Source organism: Pteropus vampyrus, unplaced genomic scaffold (genome assembly GCF_000151845.1).
Source record: "Pteropus vampyrus isolate Shadow unplaced genomic scaffold, Pvam_2.0 Scaffold215, whole genome shotgun sequence".
Lineage (NCBI taxonomy): Eukaryota > Metazoa > Chordata > Mammalia > Chiroptera > Pteropodidae > Pteropus > Pteropus vampyrus.
This window is the reverse complement of record NW_011888996.1, coordinates 3,819,676-3,843,655: the sequence shown is the minus strand read 5'-3', so window position 1 is coordinate 3,843,655 and position 23,980 is coordinate 3,819,676. Positions and strand designations below refer to the sequence as shown.

Genomic DNA, 23,980 nt, shown 5'->3' with positions numbered 1-23,980 from the left:
CAAAGACCTTGCAAAATGGATGGAACTGAAAAAATAAGTGCCCTGAGTGCTTCAATGATGCCATTTTCCTTCCTAAACCTATGTATATCAGTGAGGTGACTTTTTAATTATGTCAGTCAATAAAATCAACTACTGAAATAAACAATTAAGAACTAAACCTTTAAGTTGTTATTGTAACAAAGTACTTAACCTTATTTTAAATACTGAACATAACATTACTCTCATAAAAATACTGATGTATTATTAAAATTCTACCATAAGATTTAAATATTAATAAAATTGAAATTATCTGACATGCTTTATAATATATCAATATAGTGACATGCAAATTTAATGCATAAATCAATAAATGATATATTCTGGTGCTGGTGAAGTTGGAAAGCCACATACAAAAGAATGAAACTAGACTGCTGTCACCATATACCAAAATTAGCTCAAAATGGATCAAAGACCTAAATATAAGATCTGAAACAATAAATTGCATAGAAGAAAACATAGGCACTAAACTCATGGACCTTGGACTTAGGAAGGATTTTATGAATTTGACCTCAAAGGCAAGGGAAGTAAAAGCAAAAATAAATGAATGGGACTATATCAAACTAAAAAGCTTCTGCACAGCAAAAGAAACCACCAACAAAACAAAGAGGCAACCATCTAAATGGGAGAAGATATTTGCAAAAAATGTCTCCAATAGTGGACTGATATCCAAAATATATAAAAAACTCATACAACTCAACAACAATAACAGAAAAAGCAATCAAAAAATGGGCAGAAGACGTGAATAGACATTTCTCCCAAGAAGACATACAAATGGTCAACAGACATGTGAAAAGATGCTCAACTTAACTAGCTATTAAGGAAATGTAAATCAAAACCACAATGAGATACCACCTCACATCTCTAAAAACGGTTATTATCAACAAGGCAAGTAACAATAAATGTTGGAGAGGTCGTAGGGAAAAGGAACCCTCATACATTGCTGGTGGGAATGTAAATTGGTACAACCACTATGGAAAACAGTATGAAGGTTCCTCAAAAAATTAAGAACAGAATTATTCTTAAGAAAATTAAGAAAAAAATAAGAATAGAACATATGACCCAGCAATCCCTATTCTTGGCATCTACCCCCAAAATTTGAAACATTTATCCGTAAAGATACATGCACTCTGATGTTCACTGTAGCATTATTCACAGTGGCCAAGATATGGAAACTATCAAAGCATGCTTCGATAGATGACTGGATAAAGATGTGGTACATATATACTGTGGAATACTATTCAGTCATAAGAAAAGATGAAATACTGCCATTTGTGACAACATGGATATGTCTTGAGATAATCATATTAAGCAACATAGATTTAATCAGAAAAAGTTGAGAATCATATGATTTCACTCATATGTGGGATATAAAACTGGAAGCAATAAATGAACAAGACAAACAGAGATTCATGGAAATGGACAACAATGGTTATCAGAGGAGGTGGGGTGGTAGATAAGGATAAAGGGGGCCAAATGTATGGTGACGAAAGGAAATTTAACTTTGGGTAGTGAACACACAATGTAATATACAGATGATGTACTATTGAATTGTACACTTGAAATCTGTATAATTTTATTAACCAGTGTCACCCAATAAACTTAATTTTTAAAAAAGGGGGAAAAATCCTGAGGATATAGTGTAATGTCATGTCTTATTTTCTTAAAAGGAACATATTCCCTATGTGAAAAACAGGGTCTTACCTTGAAAAAAAATATACATTCCTAATCTCTTACATTCTCTGAAACAGTGCAAGAGAAACAATATTTACTTTGCATAAATATTTGTTTGCAAAGAGAAAAGGAACTAGACTGACCTATAATAGTACATTTTTTTATCTTATTTCTGTATGAGAGGAAGAGGCGATTTTTTTTTGACTATTAAAACCTACATCTTTTTCTAAGATCTTATATTCTGCTTCATGTGTGATCTCACTGTATAAATTACCTCTAACATTACTGCATCTCCAATTTGCTGTAGACATACCCAAGTGTCTGAATAGTCAGATTTCTTGAAAGAGTGGTATACATACGCTATCTCTATGTGCTCAATTCTCATTCATTCCCTACAACTAAAGCTCCTCTGGCCAAAAGATTATTGCTAATTAAAGTTTTTCAATCTCATTGTTCTTAATGACTGTAAGACCTCTATGCAGCCAAATATAATCTAGCTTCTAGCCAAGAATATATAAGCAAAGTTGAGTATGCAACTACTGTATAGTTTTTAAAAGAGAAAAGTTTCCTTTCTTCACCATTTCTGCTCACCGAAGTACAGATATTATAAACTGCTGGAGCATCCATTGTGAACCATAAGGCAGCCTAGCAAGAGAGGCCACCAACAGGGTCATAAGAAAGTACCTTATTTTGGAGAGCTGTAACAGACTGAGATACCCATCCAAGCTTTCATGTGAGAGATTTAAAAAATTCGATCCTGTTTAAACCATGGTTACTGAGGGTTTTCTGGTATTTTTCAGCCAAACTACTCAATCTTAAATATTATAGCTACATTATTGAACTCTTGCTTAATTTTAAAGTACTATATTTTGAAATGATATCATAAGGAATATAATTAGAAATATTTTACCTAATAATCCGAGTTTATTATCAAAAGAAAGATTCTTTTAAAAAACAGAAGTCTGAAATCTTTTACTATCTATAATACGAAATGCTTTTTAAATTTAAGGGTTTTTCATATCTAATTATCTGATAACTATCAGACAGAATTTCCATAGCCTGACAAAAATTTAAACATCTGAAACATCATAAATTTTTTAGCAAAAATACTCATATTAATACTTGTATTACATGGAATAAATATCAAGATACTCGTGTTGTCATTTGCTTCAGTATTACAATTATTACCTTGACTTTTTCTATTAAATAACAGGTTCAAATACCATTGTTTGCATTGTTTGGAAATTTTTAAATGTAAGAAAAATTTTAATCTATGCATATAAGACTGCAGATGTTTCCATTAGTGACAGAAATTATTTACAGTAATAAAATCATATAACAGTGGAAATATTTCTAAGCATCCATTATCAGAGTATTCTCTGTATAACATGAATTTATAAAAAGCAATTACTTTCTCAGTCATTCTTAAAATATAATCTTTACCTTGACGAGAAATAAAGAATGTAGGGGCTTTTTAGTACCTGCTGTGTACCTATGTATATATATTGTTGACAGCCACATGTCATTATAAAAAAGGTCAACAAATTTTAATAGTTGTCCTATATAAGAAAAGTACATAACTTATATTTGACAAATCTTTACAGTATTTTGCCACAAGACAATGGGCAAATTTTTCTACAATACAAAAGATTTTTTTTGGTCTCTCTTGATCTCATTACTAAATGTTGAAAGATTGTTCATTTAAGCTCTATTTTTAAAGCTTATTACATAACATATATACAGAAGAGTGCATAATACATATGCATAATTTTTAAATAATTATAAAGCCAACTCCTATCCAACAATACCAAGATCTAAAACGGCAATACCCAAGAAATTACCCCATATGTTCTACGCCAAACAAATCTTCCTTCCTCCCTACACGGAGCCATGGTCCTGTCATTTCTGTGATTATTACTCCACTTTATTAAAACTATTTTAAAAAATTTTTCAATCACAGTTGATACACTGTATCATATTTTCAGATGTACAACAGTGATTAGACATTTATGTAACTTATGAAGTAATCATCCCGAAAAATCCCATACCCATCTGACACCATATTTATTACAATACTATTGTGTATATTCTCCTATATACCATATTTTACATCCCCATGTCTATTTTGTAACTACCTATTTGTACTTCTTAATCCAAACCTTCTCTACCCCTCCCATCTGGCAATCATCAAATACCCTCTGTATCTATGACCTTGTTTCTGTTTTGTATGTTTGTTTATCCTGTTCTCTAGATTCCACATATAAGTGAAATCATAAAACATTTGTCTTTCTCTGACTTACTCAATACAATACCACCTCGGTCCATCCCTGTTGCTGAAAATGGCAAGATTCCATTATTTTTGATGGCTGAGTAATATTACATATACACCTGTATAATATACAATTGTATATTTACATATTTTATATCATTATAATTATTATACATGTTGTACTTATATTATACATATGTATAATGCGTGCACGTGCACACGCATGCGCATGCACGCGCGCGCGCACACACACACACACACACACACACACACACACACACAATCTCTTTTTTATCCACTCTTTCGATGGACACCCAGGTTGCTTCCATATCTTGGCTACTGTAAATAATGCTGCAGTGCACCTATGGACAGGTGCTCATGTCCCTTAGAAGCAGTGTTTTGGATATCTTCAGATAAATACTCAGAAGTGAGATTACCAGGTCCTTCTTTATCTCTTGTTCTAGTCTTTGATTTAAAGTCAATTTTGTATGGTATAAGTAATGTGCCCCTGATTTTTTTTCATTTCTATTTTAATGAAATATCTTTTTCCTTCTGTTTACTTTCAGTCAATCTGAAGTGAGCCTCCTGCAGGCAGCATACGTAAGGGTTTTGTTTTATCTATTCAGTCACCCTATGTCTTTTGACTGGAGCATTTAATCCATAACCATTTAAAGTGATTATTGACAGGTATATAGTTATTGCCATTTTATTATTCATATTTTTAATCTTTTTTCTTTGTCATCTTCTTAAGAAGTCCCTTTAACATTTCTTGTAATACTGGTTTGGTGGTGATGAACTCCTTTAGCTTTTTCTCATCTGGGATACTCTACATCTCTCTTCAATTCTAAATGATAGCTTTGCTAGGTAATCTTGGTTGTAAGTCCTTTTCATCACTTAAAATATTTTGTTCCAATCCCTTTTGGCCTGCAAAATTTCTTTTGAGAAATCAAATGACAGCCTTATGGGAGCTCCCTTGTTGGTAACTAACTGCTTTTCTCTTGCAGCTTTTAAGATTCTCTCTTGTCTTTAACCTTTAGCATTTTAATTATAATGTGTCTTAGTGTGGGCCTCTTTAGATTTATTTTATTTGAAACTTTTTGTGCTTCCTGGGCCTGTAGGTCTATTTCCTTTACCAAGTTAGAAAAGTTTCCCATCACTATTTCTTCCAATAGGTTTTCAATTCCTTGCCTTCTCTCTTCTCCTTCTGGTACCCCATGATACAAATGTTGTTACACTTGAAGTTGTCCCAGAGGCCCCTTAAACTACCCTCAATTTTTGGATTTTTTTCTTGTTGCTGTTCTGATTGGGTGTTTTCTGTTACCTTGTATTCCAAATCACTGATTCAGTCCTCTGCTTTATGTAATCCATTGTTGATACCCACTAATGTATTCTTTATTTCAGTTACCATATTCTTCACATCTAACAGGTTCTTTTTTATGTTTTCTCTCTCCATTTTTATGTATCCTATCTCCTGTTGACGGTGTCACTGAGATCACTGAGAAGTCTTATAATCAGTGTTTTGAATTCTGCATCTAGTAGATTCCTTCACTTCATTATGGTTAGTTCTTTTTCTGGAGCTTTGTTCTGCTCTTTCACTTGGGACATGTTTCTTTGTCTCCTTATTTTCACTGTTTCCCTGTGTTTGTTTTTATGTACTAGGTAAAGCTCTTAATATCTCCAGAGTTAGTAGACTGGACTTCTGTAGTAAGTTTACTGTAGGGCCCAGCAGCACAATCATCCTAGTCATCTGGGCCAGGTGCTCCAAGTAAGTCCCTTGTGTGGCTTCTGTACGCCCTTCTGTTATAGTTGAGAACCGAAATATAAAAGCAAATATTGACTGACGTAAAAAGAGATCGACAACAATAGAGTGATAGTAGGAAACTTTCACACTCCATAGACACCAATGGCTAAATCTTCCTTCCAGACAGAAAAACAACAAAAAACCAGTGGCCTTAAATGGCACACTAAATCAGATGAATTGATATTTTTAGAGAATTTCACCCCAAAGCAGCAAAATATGCATACTTTTCAAGTGAACTTGAAAATTTTTCCAGATAGACATGTTAGGCCACAAAACAAATCTCAATAAATTTAAGAAGACTGAAATTATATCAAGTCTCCTCTGTGACCACAAGATATGAAACTAGAAATCAATTACAAGAAAAAAAAACTAAAAAACACACAAACATATGTAAACTAAATAACATGCTACTAAACAATGACCAGGTTAACAATGAGAACAAAAAAAAAATCAAAAGATACCCTGAGACAAATAAAAATGAAAACACAATTATCCAAAACCTATAGGACACAGCAAAAACAGGCCTAAACAAAATTCATAGCAGTACAGTACAGGAAACAAGAAAAAGCTGAAATAAACAATCTAACCTTACACTTAAAGGAACTAAAAAAAAGAACAGGAAAAAAAAAAAACCCCAAAGTGAGTAGAAGAAAGGCAATAATAAATATCAAAGGAAATAAACTAAATACAGTCTAAAATATATATATAGAAGATCAATGAAATGAAGAACTGGATCTTTGGAAAGATAAACAAAATTGATAAACTTTTAACCAGACTCATCAAGAAAAAAACAAGACCCAAATAAATTAAGTCAGACATAAAAGAGAAATAAAAATTGACACCAAAGAAATACAAAAAATTATAAGAAAATAATATAAACAATTATATGCCAACAAGTTGAACAATCTGGAAGAAATGGATAAATTCCTAGAAACAAACAATCTTCCAAGACTGAATCAAGAAGAAACAGAAACTCTGGCCTGATCAATTATTACTAACAAAATGAATCAGTAATCAAAAAACTCCAAACAAAAGTTCTGCGCCAAATGACTGCAAAGACGAATTTTACCAAACTTTCAAAGAAGAATTAACACCCACACTTCTAAAACTATCTTAAAAAATTCAAGAGGACGTAAAGTTCCCAAGCTCACTTTATGAGGCCACCATTACCTTGATTCCAAAACCAAAGACTTTACAAAAAAATTAAATTATAGGCCAATATCCCAAATGAACATAGATGCAAAAATCTTCAAAAAAATATTAGCAAATCAAATTCAGCAATACATTAAAAAGATCATACACTATGATCAAGAGAGATTTATTCCTCGAATGCCAGTTTGTTTCAATATCTGCAAATCAATTAATGTGATAAACTTCATAAAGAATATGAAGGATGAAAATCATATGATCCTATTAATAGATGCAGAAAAAAGCATTTAAAAAACCCAGCAACCATTTATGATTAAAAACTCTCTGCAAAGTGAGAACAAAGGGAACATACTTCAATATAATAAATGCCATTTACACCAAACACAAGCTAATATCATACTCAACAGGGAAAAGCTAAGTGTTTTCCTTACAAGTAGGAACGAGACAAGAATGTCTACTTTCACCACTTTTATTCAACATAATATTAAAAATCCTAGCCAGAGCAATCGGACAAGAAAAAGCATCCAGATTGGAAAGGAAGAAGTAAAATTCATTATTTGCAGATAACATGATACTATATAGACAGAAACCTAAAGATTCCACCAAAAAACTATTAGAACTGATAAAGGAATTCAAAAAAGTAGCAGGACAAAATTAACATTCAGAAATCGGTTGTGTTTCTATACACTAATGACAAACTATCAAAAAAGACAGGGAAATTAAGAAAATCCCATTTACTATTGTGTCAAAAAACAAACTAAAATAAACCTAGGATGAATTTATCCAAGGAGGTTTAAAGACCTGTTCTTGGAAAATTATATGTCACGAAGAAAGAAAATGAAGATATAAACAAATGGAAACATATAAAGTGATCATACATAGAAAGAATTAACATTGTTAAAATATCCATACTATCCAAAGCAATCTACAGATTCAATTCAACCTCTATCAAAATACTAATGGCATTTTTCACATAATTAGTACCAATAATCCTAAAATTTATATGGAAACTTAAAAGATCCCAAATAGCCATGGCAATCTTGAGAAAGAAGAACGAAGTTGAATATATCACACTTCTTGATATTAAACTATGCTATAAGGCTACAGTAATCAAAACTGTATGACACTGGCATAAAAACAGATAGACAGATCAATGGAACAGAATAGCGAGCCCAGATATAAAACCATGCCTATATGGTCATTTAATCTATGACAAAAAAAGATAAATATATAAAGTGGGAAAAAGACAGTCTACTCAATAAATGGTGTTGGGGAAAGCTGGACAGTTACTTGCAAAAAAATGAAACTGGACCACCTTCTTACATCATATACAAGAATAAACTCAAAATGATTAAGGATCCAAAACCATAAAACTCTTAGAAGAAAACAAAGAGCAAAGACATTGCTCTTAGTAATTTTTTTCCTATCTCCTCGTGCACGGGAAACAAAAGAAAAAATAAACAAATGGGATTAAATCAAATTTTAAGTTTTGCACAGCAAAGAAAGTCATCCTCAGAACAAAAAGTCAACCTACTGATTGGAAGAAGATATTTGGCAATGATACATCTGATAAGGAGGTTAATATCCACAATTTACAAAGAATTCATGCAACTCAACACCGAGAAAACAAACACTACAAATTTAAATTAAAAAAAAAAAAAAAAGGCAGAGGACTTAAATAGACACTTCTCCAAGAAAGACCTACAAATAGCCAAGAGACATATGAAGAGGTGCTCAATGGTACTAATCATCAGAGAAATACAATTTAAAACCACGATGAGATATCACCTCACTGTAAGAATGGCTAATACCAATAAATTAACAAACAAGTGTTGGCAAGGATGTGGAGAAAGAAGAACCCTCATGAACTGTTGGTGGGATTGCAAATTGGTACCACCAGTACTATAAAGTTTGGAGGGTCCTCAGAAAATTAAAAATAGAACTACCTTATGACCCAGGAATTCCACCTCTGGGTATTTATTTCAAGAAATCCAAAACATTAATGTGAAAAGATGTATGCACCCCTGAATATACTGCAGCATTATTTACAACAGCCAAGATATGGAAGCAGCTCGGGTGTCCATCAATAGACAAACAAATAAAAAAGAACTTGTACATATGTATAATGGAATAATATTTGGCCATAAAAAAGAATGAAGTCTTACCCTTTCCAACAACACAAATGGACCTAGAAGATGAAATAAGTCAGACAGAGAAAGGCAAATACCATATGATCTTATTTATATGTGGAATCTAAAGAACAAAATAAATGAACAAACAAAACAGAAACAGACTCATAGATACAGAAAACAAACTGCTGGTTGCCAGATGGGATAGAGGTTTGGGGGCTGAGTGAAAAAGAGGAAGGGACTGAAAAGTACAAATTGGTAGTTACAAAATAGTCATGGGGATGTTAAGTACAGCCTAGGGAATGTAGTTAATAATGTTGTAATAACTATGTACAGTGCAAGGTGTGTACTAGACTAATTGGGGGATCACTTTGTAAATTATATGAATGTCTAACCCTATGCTGTACACTTGAAACTAATATAAAATAATACTGAATGTCAACTGTAATTAAAAATAAGAGCATTCAATGAATAAAAAAGGCCTATTATTTTAACTGTATACTTACAGTGCTTTAGACTTGAAAAGGAATGTATAAACATGTAAAATGATAATAGACAGTATTTTTTAATGAGCTGTCATTTATGGAGTATCTTTTATTCTTTACAGTTTTCATCTCCATTACAGACATTTTTGTCAAGAGCCCCTAATTAATGTTTACAATGTTTCTAAAACATAGGGTAAACAGATCTTTTAGGGGTTTTCTTGTTTTGAAGGGATAAACAGAGTCTCTAGAAGGTTATTTATAATTTTGTAATAATATATTATCTTCATGTGAAACATGATTTTATTATGGCTTGGCCGATCCTTTGTGCCTGTATCACCGAAATAGTGCTGTTCTGCTGTCAACACATTTCCAGCCATCAAGCACATGTTCCCACTGCAGCCAGCTACTTAACACTGATGAATTGAGACTAGAAGAGAAAGATGTCTGCTTCTTGTTGAATAATTAAAATCAAAATCAAGGCCAGTGAATTATCAGCAAGCCTTGGTTATCATGTGCCAAAAGTACTACATAAGTTGTTGGGGATGAACTTAAGAGCAATACTGGACCTTAGTTTGAGAATATAAAAATAAAAAATTATTTTAAGAAAAATTCAGTCATAAATTAACACTAATATTTCTCCACTGTAAAATTTAGTTAAAGGTGCAAATGGTAAAAGTAAAACAAAAACAACAAAAAAGATGTGTAAAAGGCTATGAATACCTTACCAAATTCATTATATTTTAAGATGCAGTGTAAATAATAAAAGCAATGAAAACTACATTTAGAAGTAGGCAAAAATTCAAAGGGCTTATAAAACATTTTAAATTAAAACCAAAACAGAAACTGTATACTCTAATTAAAAATAAAACAGAAAATTTTGAAACTCAATTTTAATTAAGAATATGGCTGGCACACAGCATTCTCAAGAAAAGAAAGAGCACTACCATCAAGGTTTCCAGAAAAATAAAAATGGTGAGTGTTCAAGGGGGAAGACACATAAGTTGTAAAGAATAAATGTTATACCCAAGAAAATAATACTAAGTTTTCCACTAAACCGCAAATGTTATTTTGAACATCCTTACATACACAATCATAGTTCAAATTCCTTAAGGGCAGGGATCATGTCTTATTAATATTTCTACCCTCGATATCACTTACAACAGTCTTTTCATTACAGATATTCAATAAGTGTTTTTTGACTTATTTAAAATATAAAACTTTTTTCAATATGGTTAGTATTGAGTTATGTAAAATAAAGCTGAACATCTAAAGAAAAATATAAAATCATCTGAAGATAGGTAGCCCATCATCATAAACATAAGTTAAAGAGAAAAACATCACTTAAAATGAAATCAGAAAGTGCTTTTTTTATTACATAAAAAGAAATAAAAGAAATAATTTTATAGAAGAAAATTTACGGTTTATATTTGCATGGATGATGTATCTGAGAAAGTGAGAGAAGGGCGAGGAAAGAAGATTGGGATGTACTGTCATTTGCAAGAATTCACTTTAAGAAGGAACATACTATTGAGAGACAATTCTCCATGGTCTCTTGTGTTTTTGCATGTCTTACAAGTGAAGGCAGTGAGTGCCTTTGTTTTCAATTGTGTTTTCCAGGATATCTGTACATCATACAGCAGAAATATTGCCCTCCTTTGGAGCAAAGGATAAGTTTACTTACAGTTTTACAAGGTACATATAGTGAAAACAGCAGGCAAGCTTTCTACCTATTATAAAAAGTTTAGGTTACCTCGATTGAAGGTTCCTGGCCTGTAATTTAACCCACTGTATATAGGTATTACCTGGACCCTTCTTTGTGAAATCCTTTGGAAATTAGGCTCAGGGTAGAGATACAAGAAAATGCTAACACTCTGGTTACTGGTAACACTGTAAATAATAAAATCCTGTCTCTGTTTTAGGAATCTCCTATCTTTGGCCAGCTTTCATGAAATTGATGCCTGGATAACTTGATAACTTATTAGCTTAGAGGAAGGATAAAATCATAGACCTTGTAGAGTTCTTGACACATACCTGTCATTGTTCTTGTTTTTATAGGGCTGCTGGCATACTCAGAGGCCTGACATGACTGCTGCTTTGCCAAGGGCGCACTTCCAACAGACATCTCATCTTCTTTCCTTTTGTTAATTGGCATAACAAGAGAAACAGCTATCATGGGCTGCTGGAAAGTCAAATGAAAACCTGAATTACTTACTATTTCTAAGAGAAGATTTAACATGGCATCATTGAAGAAAGTCCTTCATAAGCTGAGGTTGAGGCTTTATTATTTTAAATCAATTAGTCAATCAAACAATCACTCTCTCACCCTCCCTCTTCATCTCTATCTCTCAGTGACTTGCATGCTCACTCTCGCTCGCTCTCTCTGTCTCTCTCTCTGTCTCTCTCTCACACACACACACAAACTCGCTCTCACACAGAAACACAATTTAAATTTTAAATTATAAATTATACTTCTGAATGAAAACAAAGAGAACTTGAAAATATTTAAATTTAATATAAACTTTAGTAAGAAGTATAAAAACACAGTAAGGACAAATCAAAACTAAAATTAACTTTGAAAATTATGATTACTAGAAAATGAAAAGTTATTATAATATGACATTTTAGAGACATACTTCTATAAACTGATTAGGTACATGTTAATATGGACAGTCCAATATTTTTAAAGAACAGCTGAACATCTCTACATTTTGTCAGATAAAATGCTACCTACAACATACTTAGAAAGCATAGAAAAATATCTATAGCTAGAAGAAAGCTGGAACACATTATGATCCTATATTGAAGGCATGAGTGCTGAGCTGAACAATAAAGCAGCTGTTTCATCTTTATTCACTGAAATAAAGTCTGATGTTACTACTGATGATGCTCAATACAATCATGTCAGATTTTTGGCAAAAAAAAAAAAAAAAGGTATTTTTAAGTTTGCTGCAGGATCAAAGATCAGTGTTGAACTGGGTGGAAAACAATCATCAAATGTTGGGTTTTAGCCACAAACTGAGAAGGGAATTGTAGCTTGGAAAACAACAGATGCTAACTGTAATACAGCTGCATTAAATGGTGAATCTGGAGGGGGTTAGTTAGGGTGCAGTGGAGTCTAACATTAACCTTAACACAACAATAACACTTTTGTAGATCCAACTTTAAGCCTCACTCAACTTACAGTACTTAATATTTAGATTCTGAATAAATATTTCAATGAGGACATAGGTATATTATATAACTATGTAATATAATCAATTGAATTATGAGCTAGAGGGGAAAAGGCAAATTGTTATTTAGGCTGAGTAAAAAGACAAGGAAGTTGATAATGAGAAAATGAGAAGATTAAATATATTGTGGGAAACATCACAATGTAAAGTATGCTTTCATATTAAGTATTGTGTCATACTGACAATATTTATACAAGTCTAAATAGGGAATAGTATTTAAGACCTAGAAGAAAAATGCTCAGCATAACGTAAGTTTTGATTCTTTAAATTCTTCATCTATAAAATAAAAGGGTAGAGAAGTCTACTGGAAAACCTCTTTATGCTCTAACATTTAGTGACTCCATAATCTCTGAATTTCTTGGCCACTTTAGAAGATGCTCCTTGATACATGGGTTGCTCTTTTTAGTTAATTTTTTTATATTCTTATGTAATTATAAATTTGTGTATGTTTCTATCAACTAGCCTTAAGTTGCTTCAGAAAAAAAAGATACAAAGCTATTCCAAGCAGAATATTACAAAAATACAATTAAGTCAATGGGAAAATGCAATTCATATAGCATGAATTTGGCCTAAAATTCTTAGTTCTGTGATTTACTATATGTATGACAACACATAAGTATATTTCAATAAGCATCGGTTTCTTCATCTTTAAATGGAAATAACAAAACCCATCTATCAGAATTACCTTTCACTATCATAACATACAAGAATTACATTTAAGTATTCTAGACACTACAATTAGCTACTTTTATACCCTTTAAACAAACACATATCCCAACTCTTTTGCACCAACCATTCTAATCCCATGGTTTGGTACTCAATGCCTGTTTGCTGAATAAACCTAAAGATGAAGAAATGTAGAGATAACAAAACTGGAAGCTAACATTTACTAAGAAATTCTTAAGTATCAAACAGTCTATAAACAAATATTTGACACTTTGAGAGAAAACAGTAAAATAGGACTACATAAGCCAGTCTCTCTAATGTGTCTGCTCTACAAGCAATTGCACAGAAAGCTCCTTTAATTGTCAATGAAACTCTTCTTTAAGTTATAATTTCTATATACAGAAACTAAGGAACAGAACTGCTTGAAAAGGGTAGAATGGGAGACAGAGGAATTTGGTACACCCATAAATAAAATCGACAGAAAAATATATTTATAACTCTAATAAATGACAGAGAAAAGTATTTATTCATTTGGAGAATTATGAAAATAATTCTCACCTGCTGCATATGTCTACTGGTTCGTTTCTGAGGCTGATAAATGAGCCAGGTGTATAAGACTGGATCAACATTAACTGCTAGTCCTTGTACACTACAGAGAAGTACTGCACCTAAAACACAAGATTTTTAAATTGTTATAACTCCTCATAAAAAATAAGCTTGACATCACTTCATACCAATTAGGGTAGCTATAATACAACAGACAAAATGGAAAGTGTTGACAAGGATATGAAAGAATTCAAACCCTCAGACATTGCTGGTGGGAATGTAAAATGGTGCAAATACTTGAGAAAAGTTTGGCATTTCCTTGAAAACCAAAACGTACAGTTACAATATGACCCAACAACTCTATTCCTAGATATATACCAAGAGAACTGAAATCACGTGTCAATGCTAAAATTTGTACATAAATATTCACAGCCACATTATTCAGAATAGCCAAAAAGTGAGAACAACATAAATGTCCATGAATTGTTGAATAAATGAAATGTGGCATAGCCATACAATGGAAAATTACCTTTCCGTAAAAAAGGAATGAAGTACTGATACATACCACAACATGAATAAACTCTGAAAACCACGTATTGTATGATTCCACTTACATTAAACGGTCAGAACAGGCAAAACCATAGAGGAAAAAAAGTAGATTAGCAGATGCCAGAACCAGGTGAAGGGAGAATGAGAAATAACTGCTAATAGATACACAGTTTTTTAGGGAGTAATGAAAATGTTCTGAAATTAGAAAACAGTGACTGTTGTATAATCTTGCAAATTTACTAAAACCCACTAAATTATGTACTTTAAAATAATGAATTTTATGGAATGTGAATTATATTTGTCTTTAAAAAAAGAATAATAAGCTTATTTTTTTAGGCAAACAGCAATTTTTATACTGGCCAGGAGAATGGAATATTATGTCCCTTTTTTGTTTATATTACAAAACTAATTCATGATGTGAAAGAAGTATTATTATAACCACTCAAGAAATTATTGTAAATTACAGCTTTAAATCTTCAGAAGCAAAGAGAGAGAGATGCCTAGATAAAATGCAGGCTAACATTCTGACACAAAACGCAAAGCTGAAGTGTAAAATGTTGCAATTCGACCCTACTAACTGAAATATTTTTGTCCCTCTCTAATAAAAAGTAACTTATATAGAACTTAACTAAATCAGAATATTCCATTTTTAATTTATGTGCAGGTTATTATATCTATAAATAAGTTTTTGCATTTCTACATACATTTCTTGATAAAAAATATTAGCTCCACAAAGATGTATGGAATATGAAGGAGTATTTGTCAGTTTTGCTCTCAACTATATCTCTATTATCTAGAAAAGTACTTGCCACAAAGTAAAGGCTGAAAAAGAGTCAGAATAAAGGGCAGATAGGTTCTCAAGTTAGCTGAAAAAAAGCCCATTTGTTCTATAATATTGCAGATTATTTAAACAATTAGTATTATTACAATTGGTATTAACACCGAGTCCTTTAAGAAGTAAAGCACAAGATAGGAAATAGGAGGAGAGGGAGTAAGAGAAAGAGAAATTTCCCCTTTTTTTTCCCAAAGCTTTGCACATAATTTTCAAACAAGCAAAATCTGCCATGTGTACTCCTGGTTCCAACTTATAGTGCTACTTCTCCCAGGGACACAGAATCAGAATAAATTCCTCAGCAGCATGCTGAGACAACATAAGCAATCTTCCCATCCATGTGCATGTGCTGGTAAGCAACAATTCACTCAAATACAGAACAAAGAGGAATGATGAGAGAAGCTAAATACAAGATGACTGCAAAAAGAGAGTCACACTTAAAGTTAATTGGAAAATACAATTTAATATATGTTTCCTGAAATAAAATGCAAATTCCTCATAAGAACCTAAATTCTTCTATTTATCAAATATTAGCAGTATATAAAATAAAGGCTTAAAATGCTATATTATATCAAAGGGCATAAAATAGGACTTTTCCAAAATTATTTCCAATTTTTAAATAATTCTATAAAATCGGCCACATCAAAGACTATCATCTCCAAAACTAACAAAAATATAGTATTACAATTTGTATCAAGAGTCACTTTAAATAGCATTCTTGTTTTATAACAACTAATTTTTTCCAAAAACATTACAGGTGGTGAGAAATAGATTGCCTTAAATATGAAAAACTGATTATTAAAACCTTTGATTTTAAAGAAATAAGTTGAACACATTTAAATGGAGAATTTAAGAAACTGATTGAAATTCAAGAATATATATATATATATATATGTATAATTCAATCTTAAAGGTTAAAATACTTTTCTATAACCTATACAGAGAAATAAAATTACAATTAGATTCAAATTACTATGAATTGCTTCCTATCACATGAGCCCACTGTAATATAATTTATTTTATAATAACATTGCATAAATATAAGACACCACACATGATTAACATATGATTAACAATAAAGAATGTGTTCCACCAAAAGAAGAAATTACAATAAAGAAAACAGATAACAGATCTAGGAGACAAAGGATCCAACACAGGAGAAAAGTGATGGGAATCCCCAGGACAACAAGTGTGTTAGTGACATGTACATAAAAAACTTAATAACGACAAACACAATTAATAAATACAGAAAAAGCATATATTAAAGAGGAAAGGATAACTAATCATTGGCTACAATATGACTGTGCCATCAATAATATTCATAGACAGAACTATATCAATTCTGAAAAAAATAAATGAATTAATTGATCAACTGAACTTATGATATAATAATATTGGGTGGATGGGTATATAAGAAGAATGTATGATAAGAGCTAAAGAGGAAGAAAGTTGTCCAATTACTATTTCCCACAATAAGACATAAATAAATAATGCTCTAAAATTAACGATCAAAAAAGAGCAAAAAAACCATGCTATTTAAAAATATAGAAGTAAACATCAAAATAACTTCTGAAAATAGCTGAAACTAGTTATCTCTTGAAAAGGTAAGATTAAAAAACAGATGCATTTGCTTTGAGAAAGAATATACAGTAATTAGGATTCTCAAACCAGAACAATAGAAAATAGAGGTTGATGAGCCTTAGATTTTCTTGCTGAGGAATGGCCCTAGAGCCACTAGCAAAAAGCAGAATAAAAATTTTCTCTTTGAAAAAAGTCTCCAATTCTTATCATGTAACAGCCACAAATTAAGATCTGTGAATGGTTCCTATAACAAAAAATCAACAAGCACTGCAGAAGGCAAGCCACTGAAAGTCAGAAAAATCAACAAACAACAAGTTTAGACCTTTAAGCACTGGAGATATCAAATACAGAACATAAAATAGCTATGAATAAAATGTTTACAATACAACGGTGGAATCATGAAGAGGTGCAAACAAGGAGAAAGTATCAGCAAAGAACATACTTTTAAGAAAAACAAAAATTACGGAAGTGACAGATTTAATTGTTGAAATAAAAAAGTCATTAGACAGGTTAAACAGCAGATTAAATATAGCTAAAGAAAAATTCAGTGAAATGGAAGACACATGATAAGATAATTTAAAATGAATCTGATAAAAAATAAATAAATAAAGCTATTAAAATGAAGTTAAGAGACATGAGGACTGATTAAGAAGACCAAACATATGTCTAGTTAGATTTCAGAGGGAGATACTAAAGAATAGGGAAGAGGTAATACTGTTAATAAGATAACAGCTAAGAATTTTACAAAATTGTTGAAAGATAATAAACCTCAAACCCAAGAAGCCCAATGAATCTAAACCTACATTAAACAAACAAAAAAGCTACAAAATATGGAAGAAAAGATTAGGAAAGCACCCCAAAAACTCCCCTGTGGAATAAAGAAGGAAATAATTTATCAACTTCTTAGTAGTCGATCGTATTCATTGTATAATTTTACATCAAAACTTACATGTTATGCATATTCTTTTAAATCTACCAAATGTTATAATTAAAAGATAATAATAAAAGAAAAATAAATTTATTTTAAAAAATAAATTTATCAGAATAAGTTTTATTCTATTATTCTCAAGCATAAACTACATGTAAACATTTTTAATTGTGACCAAAAAATCCTACATAAACAAAACAGTATATATATTTAAAAGCACACAAACTACAAAAGATAAAAGCAAATTAAAAAATTACAGACATTCTCCATATTAGGCAACTTATTTTAAAAGTCTTTTTAGATGTGCCAAAAACCAAATGCGTTGAGCAAATTTTTAAAAACTTTCTCAATAAATTATTAGTACACCTTTTTACTTGGGATTTTAGAGAAAGGAAAAGAAAAACAAATGTGACAAACAGTTTCACAAAGAAAATTAATCTTGAAAGTCTTATTTATTATAATGAACAATTTTTTTAAAACTTCACCAATAAACATTTATGTAAGTTATATTATTACACTGTACCAAAAATGACTAAATGACTCACAATCAGGCTTGAACTTTCTGAAAGTTGAATAGGTGATAAAATAGAATAATAATCTATTAATTTAAAGTTAATTTATTTGAAATAAGTCTTTTTAACCTAAAAGAATATTTTCATATTATACTCAATGTACATGACATAGCTTTTAAAAATAACACAAAAGTTCTGACATATAAGTGTGCAATTAGTCTGTTACTGAGTTGACTCAGAACAGATCCCCCATAAATCACTAAAATTTAGCACTATATTATGCTGTTTAATTCTAGCCTGGGAGACAACTAATGAGAAAAGTGTGCTTTAACTTCTCTGCTTACTGCCAAAATGGTTCACTTATCCACATTTCACTCAGGTGTCACCAATTAGTTAAACCAAGGCACCATCGTCATTTTTAGTTACATACTAAAAACGGATAAATGAGAATTGAAATAAGGGATAGAGACCAAAGTTGCAGAGCATTAAAATTAAACATACAATGTTTCCTGTTAGCTACAGAAACCTTGTTAACTAATGAAACTGTCTTGTAAAATTTCAAGTTATAAATGGAGAAGTGTCCAGAATTTTATCTTGAACTCATGAATGAGACAAAAAATACAGATATATTAATCTTCAACTAAGTTTAAGAGGATAAAAATCTCTATTTTTCTACATGCAGCTATAGCAAAGTAAGAACTTTTCAGATTTGTATCGCTCTTAAGAATTATTTGCTACTCTTACATTCAAGAATAATTTCAAGAATTCTAGCTAAACAATTAAGTAAACAAAAAAGAAAGAATCAATACTTCAAAAGCAAGGGTGAGTAGTAAAGGCAAGCTAGAGTATCAGAGTCTAAAAAATAGAACAGGAATGAGCTGCCAACTACTGGCAACTTTATCCAAAGTAATTGTTAAATTTAGTGTAAATGAATCATAAGATTTCTAGGTATGTGTATATGGTAGCTCATGTTACTTAACAATTACATCCCCTTCTCTTAGGATACAGAAAATCACAAAAGAACTCTAGCCATCAAAATAAGAACGAGCCATGTAACCTATCAAAGCTTTTCAAGATTGATCGGACAACAGAATTCTCAAAAAAATCTAATGAACAAAGGTCATAAAAATGAAAGGCATAAATAAGAGCTTTCATCCTTGGCACAGCAGTAGGAGGACAAGAAAGCTGATGAGAAAACAACTTTTAACAAGTGCTTAAAGACCTCATTGGGAGCTGGCACGGCAGTTTAGAATCTCTGAGAACCCTAGACACAAGGGGATTCTATCCACCTGCCATCTCTTTTTTAACAAGCCTCCACCAAAGACAGGACTAAAGAGATGAGAAAGACTCCACCAAGATGCAGGTCCATGGAGCCTGATGAAGTCTAAGTGCAAAGAACAGAAAGAAATTTCACAGGCACTCTGTACTTTTCAGTGAGCACCAAGCAGGGCAATCTATCTAGGAGAAGAGAAGAAGCACTAAAAGAGATCCCTCTGTAAAGACAAGTGAACAAGCATGCTGAAGTCTGAGGGTAGATCTGGAGAACTGAGAGAAAATCACAAATGATACTAAAAGAAAGATTCTGATCCTGCTCTCAAAAAATGTGAAGCCTGCAGTAAACTTAAGTAAAGCAAGAGCCAGGCCCAGCTCAACTAAAGAACAGAAAGCAAAGACCTAACACAACTACATCAATAACATGACAAAAAGAGTCATGCCTTTTTTGTGGGCATCAAACATTATTTATCATAGGCTCTATTATTCTTCTTACATACAATGTTTGGCATTCAATTTTAAAAATTATGAAATACACAGTACAAAAAGTGACTCACTATCAAAAGAGAAATCAGCCAATAGCACTAGTCTCAAAGATGGTGCAGATACTGGAATTATCAAACAGGGACTTTAAAACAACTCAGATAAATACTTTAAAGAACACAGTGAAAAACATGCAATGAACTCAAGTGGAACTGCAGCAGACAGACAGAAACTATGAAAAAGAGCCAAATGGAACCTTATATCCACTGAAAATATCTTTTAAAAATTACAACGAAATAAAAATAAAACAACAAAACCAACCTGCCTCCAAAAGATTTGCACTACTAGAATATATGAGTGAAGTCCTTTGTCTGAAAGGAAATTATACCAGATAGAAGCTTAATTCTAAAAAAGGAATGAAGGATACCAGAAAGAGATATGTTAGTAAACAAAGAGAACTTTTAAAAAAATTCCATTTTTATTTATATATATTATAAATACAGGTACAATTTTATACACACACACATATACACACACATACATATATATCTTTAAATCTCTTTAAAAACTCTCTTGACTGTTTAAAAGAAAAATAATAACTACAATGTGGGGTTCATATTGCACATAGAAGTTAAAATATATGCCTATAGAGCAAGATAGTGGTAACTAGAATTAAAATTGTTTAACACTACGTTTATTTCATTTTTCAGCTTATTGTAGATTCCTTCGCTGTCCTCTAACTTGCCAATGTTACTGTCAAGCCCAATTCAGATCAAATAAAAACATTTATTAAGCACCTATTTATGTACATTGTACTTTTTTCTTTCCATCTCTCCAAACTCTGCACATCCTTTGAATCAAATCAGCCATTAAGACTTCCTACCAGCATTGACCTTTCCATCCCCTGGCTACTAACTACAACACTAATACTATAGAGCTCATTTTAGCCACTGACTCAATTCCATTTTCTCAGTAAATAAGAATATCATCAGTTGAGAACAAGATGACGAAAGAGGTTCTGAGTGCATTAGGAAAGAGCAAAATGTGTGAAATAGTGACACGTTCTATTGCTTTGCAACATAAAGGACCCACCTGTGTTCCCTGGTCATGCATTCAAAGTGAGTTAACTCACCCAGGGTGCATGTTTTTCTCCAGACCACTTCAGGCACAGAAAAAGTAGGAGACTTGAATTTCATCAAGACTGTGTTTCTTTTATTTTTTCTACTGCTGTTTTCCTTTTTTCTCCCCAGATCAAATAGTTACTCAATCTATTTTATCAGATATTAAGTTAATAATTGGTCTGCTATCTGACTCGTGTCTTATTTCTCAATTGGCACAGATTGGACTAATGAAATCTAATGGTAACCTCAAATTATAAGGGTCAGTAATTAATACTTTGTATTGTTTCAAAGTTCTGTTCTCCAACTTTATTTTCATGACATAAAGCCCTAAAACTACAGAGGTAATTATAGACAGCTTTGACAATTAAAAGCTTATAACTTAAAAAATGATAAAAGATGCCATAAACAAACTTAAAGGCAAAAGTCAGACTAGGAGAAAATATTAGAAAAATATATAACAAGATAATATTCACAACACAGGAAGACTACTTGAAAATTCTTAAGGAAAAAAAAAGATATACAATCAAACAGAAAAATGGGCAATGAATATAAACAAATTAGAAAATTAGAGGGCAGGCCTTCACTAACAATCAACATCACTAACAGTCAAAGAACTTCCAAGTAAAACAATAAGATAATTTTTCAATGTTAGATTAACAAAAGTTTAAGTGAATGAAATTCTATTACTGATAAGGCTATGAAGGATAAAGCACTCTTATGTTCTGTTGAAATAAAAGGAAAAAAAAATTGGTGGGCCATTTTGGAATTACCTACTAAAAATTTAAATGTGTATACTCCCTGATACAGCTATTTTAGTCACTGGAATCCTACAATACTTGCAGATGCTCTGAAAGCAATATGCAGAAAGATGTTCATTGGTAGTTTTACAATGACAGAAATATACAAATAACATCAACATCTAGAGTCAAATTATGCTAATTTATTTAATGGAACACCATTCAGCTATTAAATGAAGCAGGGATGTATGTAATGACACAAAAATAAGTGCAAAATAGTATATTTAAAGTGAAAAAAGCAAATGCAGACAGAAGTGTATTACACAGAAATTTCAGGTATCCCATATATATTTATGTGTATTTAAATATAAAATGCGTATAAATAATATACATATATATTTAAACAAAATAGTGATATGTCTGAGTGTACGTGGGTGAATATACAAGTAGCATACTATAGAAAAAGATGATCTGAAAGTGTATGAACCATGCTGTATACAAACCAAGGTAGAAGAAGCATACTAGTTCATGATTCAAAAATAATATATTACTATATTATTTATATTCTAAAATCAGGAAACTGCATCAGCATTTTTTCTAATGAATTTTGAACTTCAATGAAAACTTTGGTTCATGTAAGGAAAAAAAAAGTAGAACTTTGAGTCACCACAAGTAAAAACCAGTTTGAAAACTACCAAATCTCATAAAAGTCTTTTATTTATCCTTAATTTGTCCCTGTTCTTTATTCAGGATTTTCATTATTCAAAATCCCCATCCTATACCAAATCAATTTGAACAAATCTAGGATTCTATTACTAAAAATTAATTTGAAAACCAATTCTTCCATTTAAACTGCATTTAGTTTCAGAGGATTTAATATAATCAAAATACAGATTATAAATCTAACATATTATTATAAAATTTATTACCAATTCACTCATACACCTCAGTAAAATCTTTTCTATTGTCTAATATTATGATAGTTTCGTTCGTTTCAAATATTTCTGCATTTCTGTTATAAGTAAGCTCAAAATTCCAACATACATCTTACGTGTATTAGCATACATTAAATAACTTAAGGCTATGAACATTGTAAAGACGCCATAAAAATATGAAAGAATTATCTTTTGAATTAATGATGCATAAAATATAGATTCATGCACAATAACTTGGAATAAAACAGTATTTATAGTTCAGTTTAAGTAAGTTAATCTCTGATCATACAATTCTAATCTTGTACTGATTGAGCACTTTAATATTCCTGACTACACGAAGTTATCCACATCAGTCTTAAATTTTAAGCACACAGAATAAAAGATCATATTATCTCTTCTTGCAGATTCTAATAGGAAGCTTAATAAATGATTTTTATTAAAATAATTCTTAAAATGAACTAGAAGAATCCAGAGTTGCCCACGGTAGATGGTATCTGCAGTTTTTCCAATTCCATGTACAAGTAAAGGTTGGAGAGGACTCTTTCAAAATCATGATAATATTCAACAGACTAACTAGGAGACAGAGTACATATTTTGATTTAATTATGAAATCCTTAAATACTAAAATTTTTATTAATAATAATAAATCTTAACTTGAAAATTAAAAGCAATGCTTTTTTGATCAAGACCAGACAAACATGTATTTTCTGATACTTAACATCATTACTTCTCATTTCGTCTAGGATCTCGTAGCATAAATCAGGATAGATTTCTAGCATTCCTATGTCAGGATACTGCCTTCCATTCCACTAGTCAACCTTCTCCAGCCAAGTAATTTCTATCAATTTTTCAGAAATTAAGGCAATATTTTTAATACAAGAACTTTGGATCACCATGCTCCAGAAAGAAACAAAAACGTTTTAGGGAACTGCTTTCCTGCATGTATCAAACCAACCAAACAAAGAAACAAACAAACAAAAAGCCCAATATCTGTGTTTTTCACAAAGTAACCTGAAACTAAAATGATTTTCTTCTCCTAATCTGG

At 31.4% G+C, this 23,980-nt stretch overlaps 1 protein-coding gene across 6 annotated transcripts in view; it reads right to left on the bottom strand.

Annotated features, from left to right (window-relative positions):
• The window catches only part of LOC105300614 (vacuolar protein sorting-associated protein 13B-like), a 361,156-nt gene that overhangs the window by 79,432 nt on the left and 257,744 nt on the right, over positions 1-23,980 (bottom strand). For 5 of the 6 annotated variants that reach the window (XM_023538219.1, XM_023538222.1, XM_023538221.1 and 2 more), the window contains 2 exons: positions 13,998-14,107; positions 11,575-11,722 (listed from right to left, as the gene is read on the bottom strand). In XM_023538219.1, the coding sequence (XP_023393987.1) occupies positions 11,575-11,722; positions 13,998-14,107 (258 nt within the window). The remainder of the gene's footprint in view (positions 1-11,574; positions 11,723-13,997; positions 14,108-23,980) is intronic. The other variant, XM_023538223.1, reaches the window with a different exon arrangement.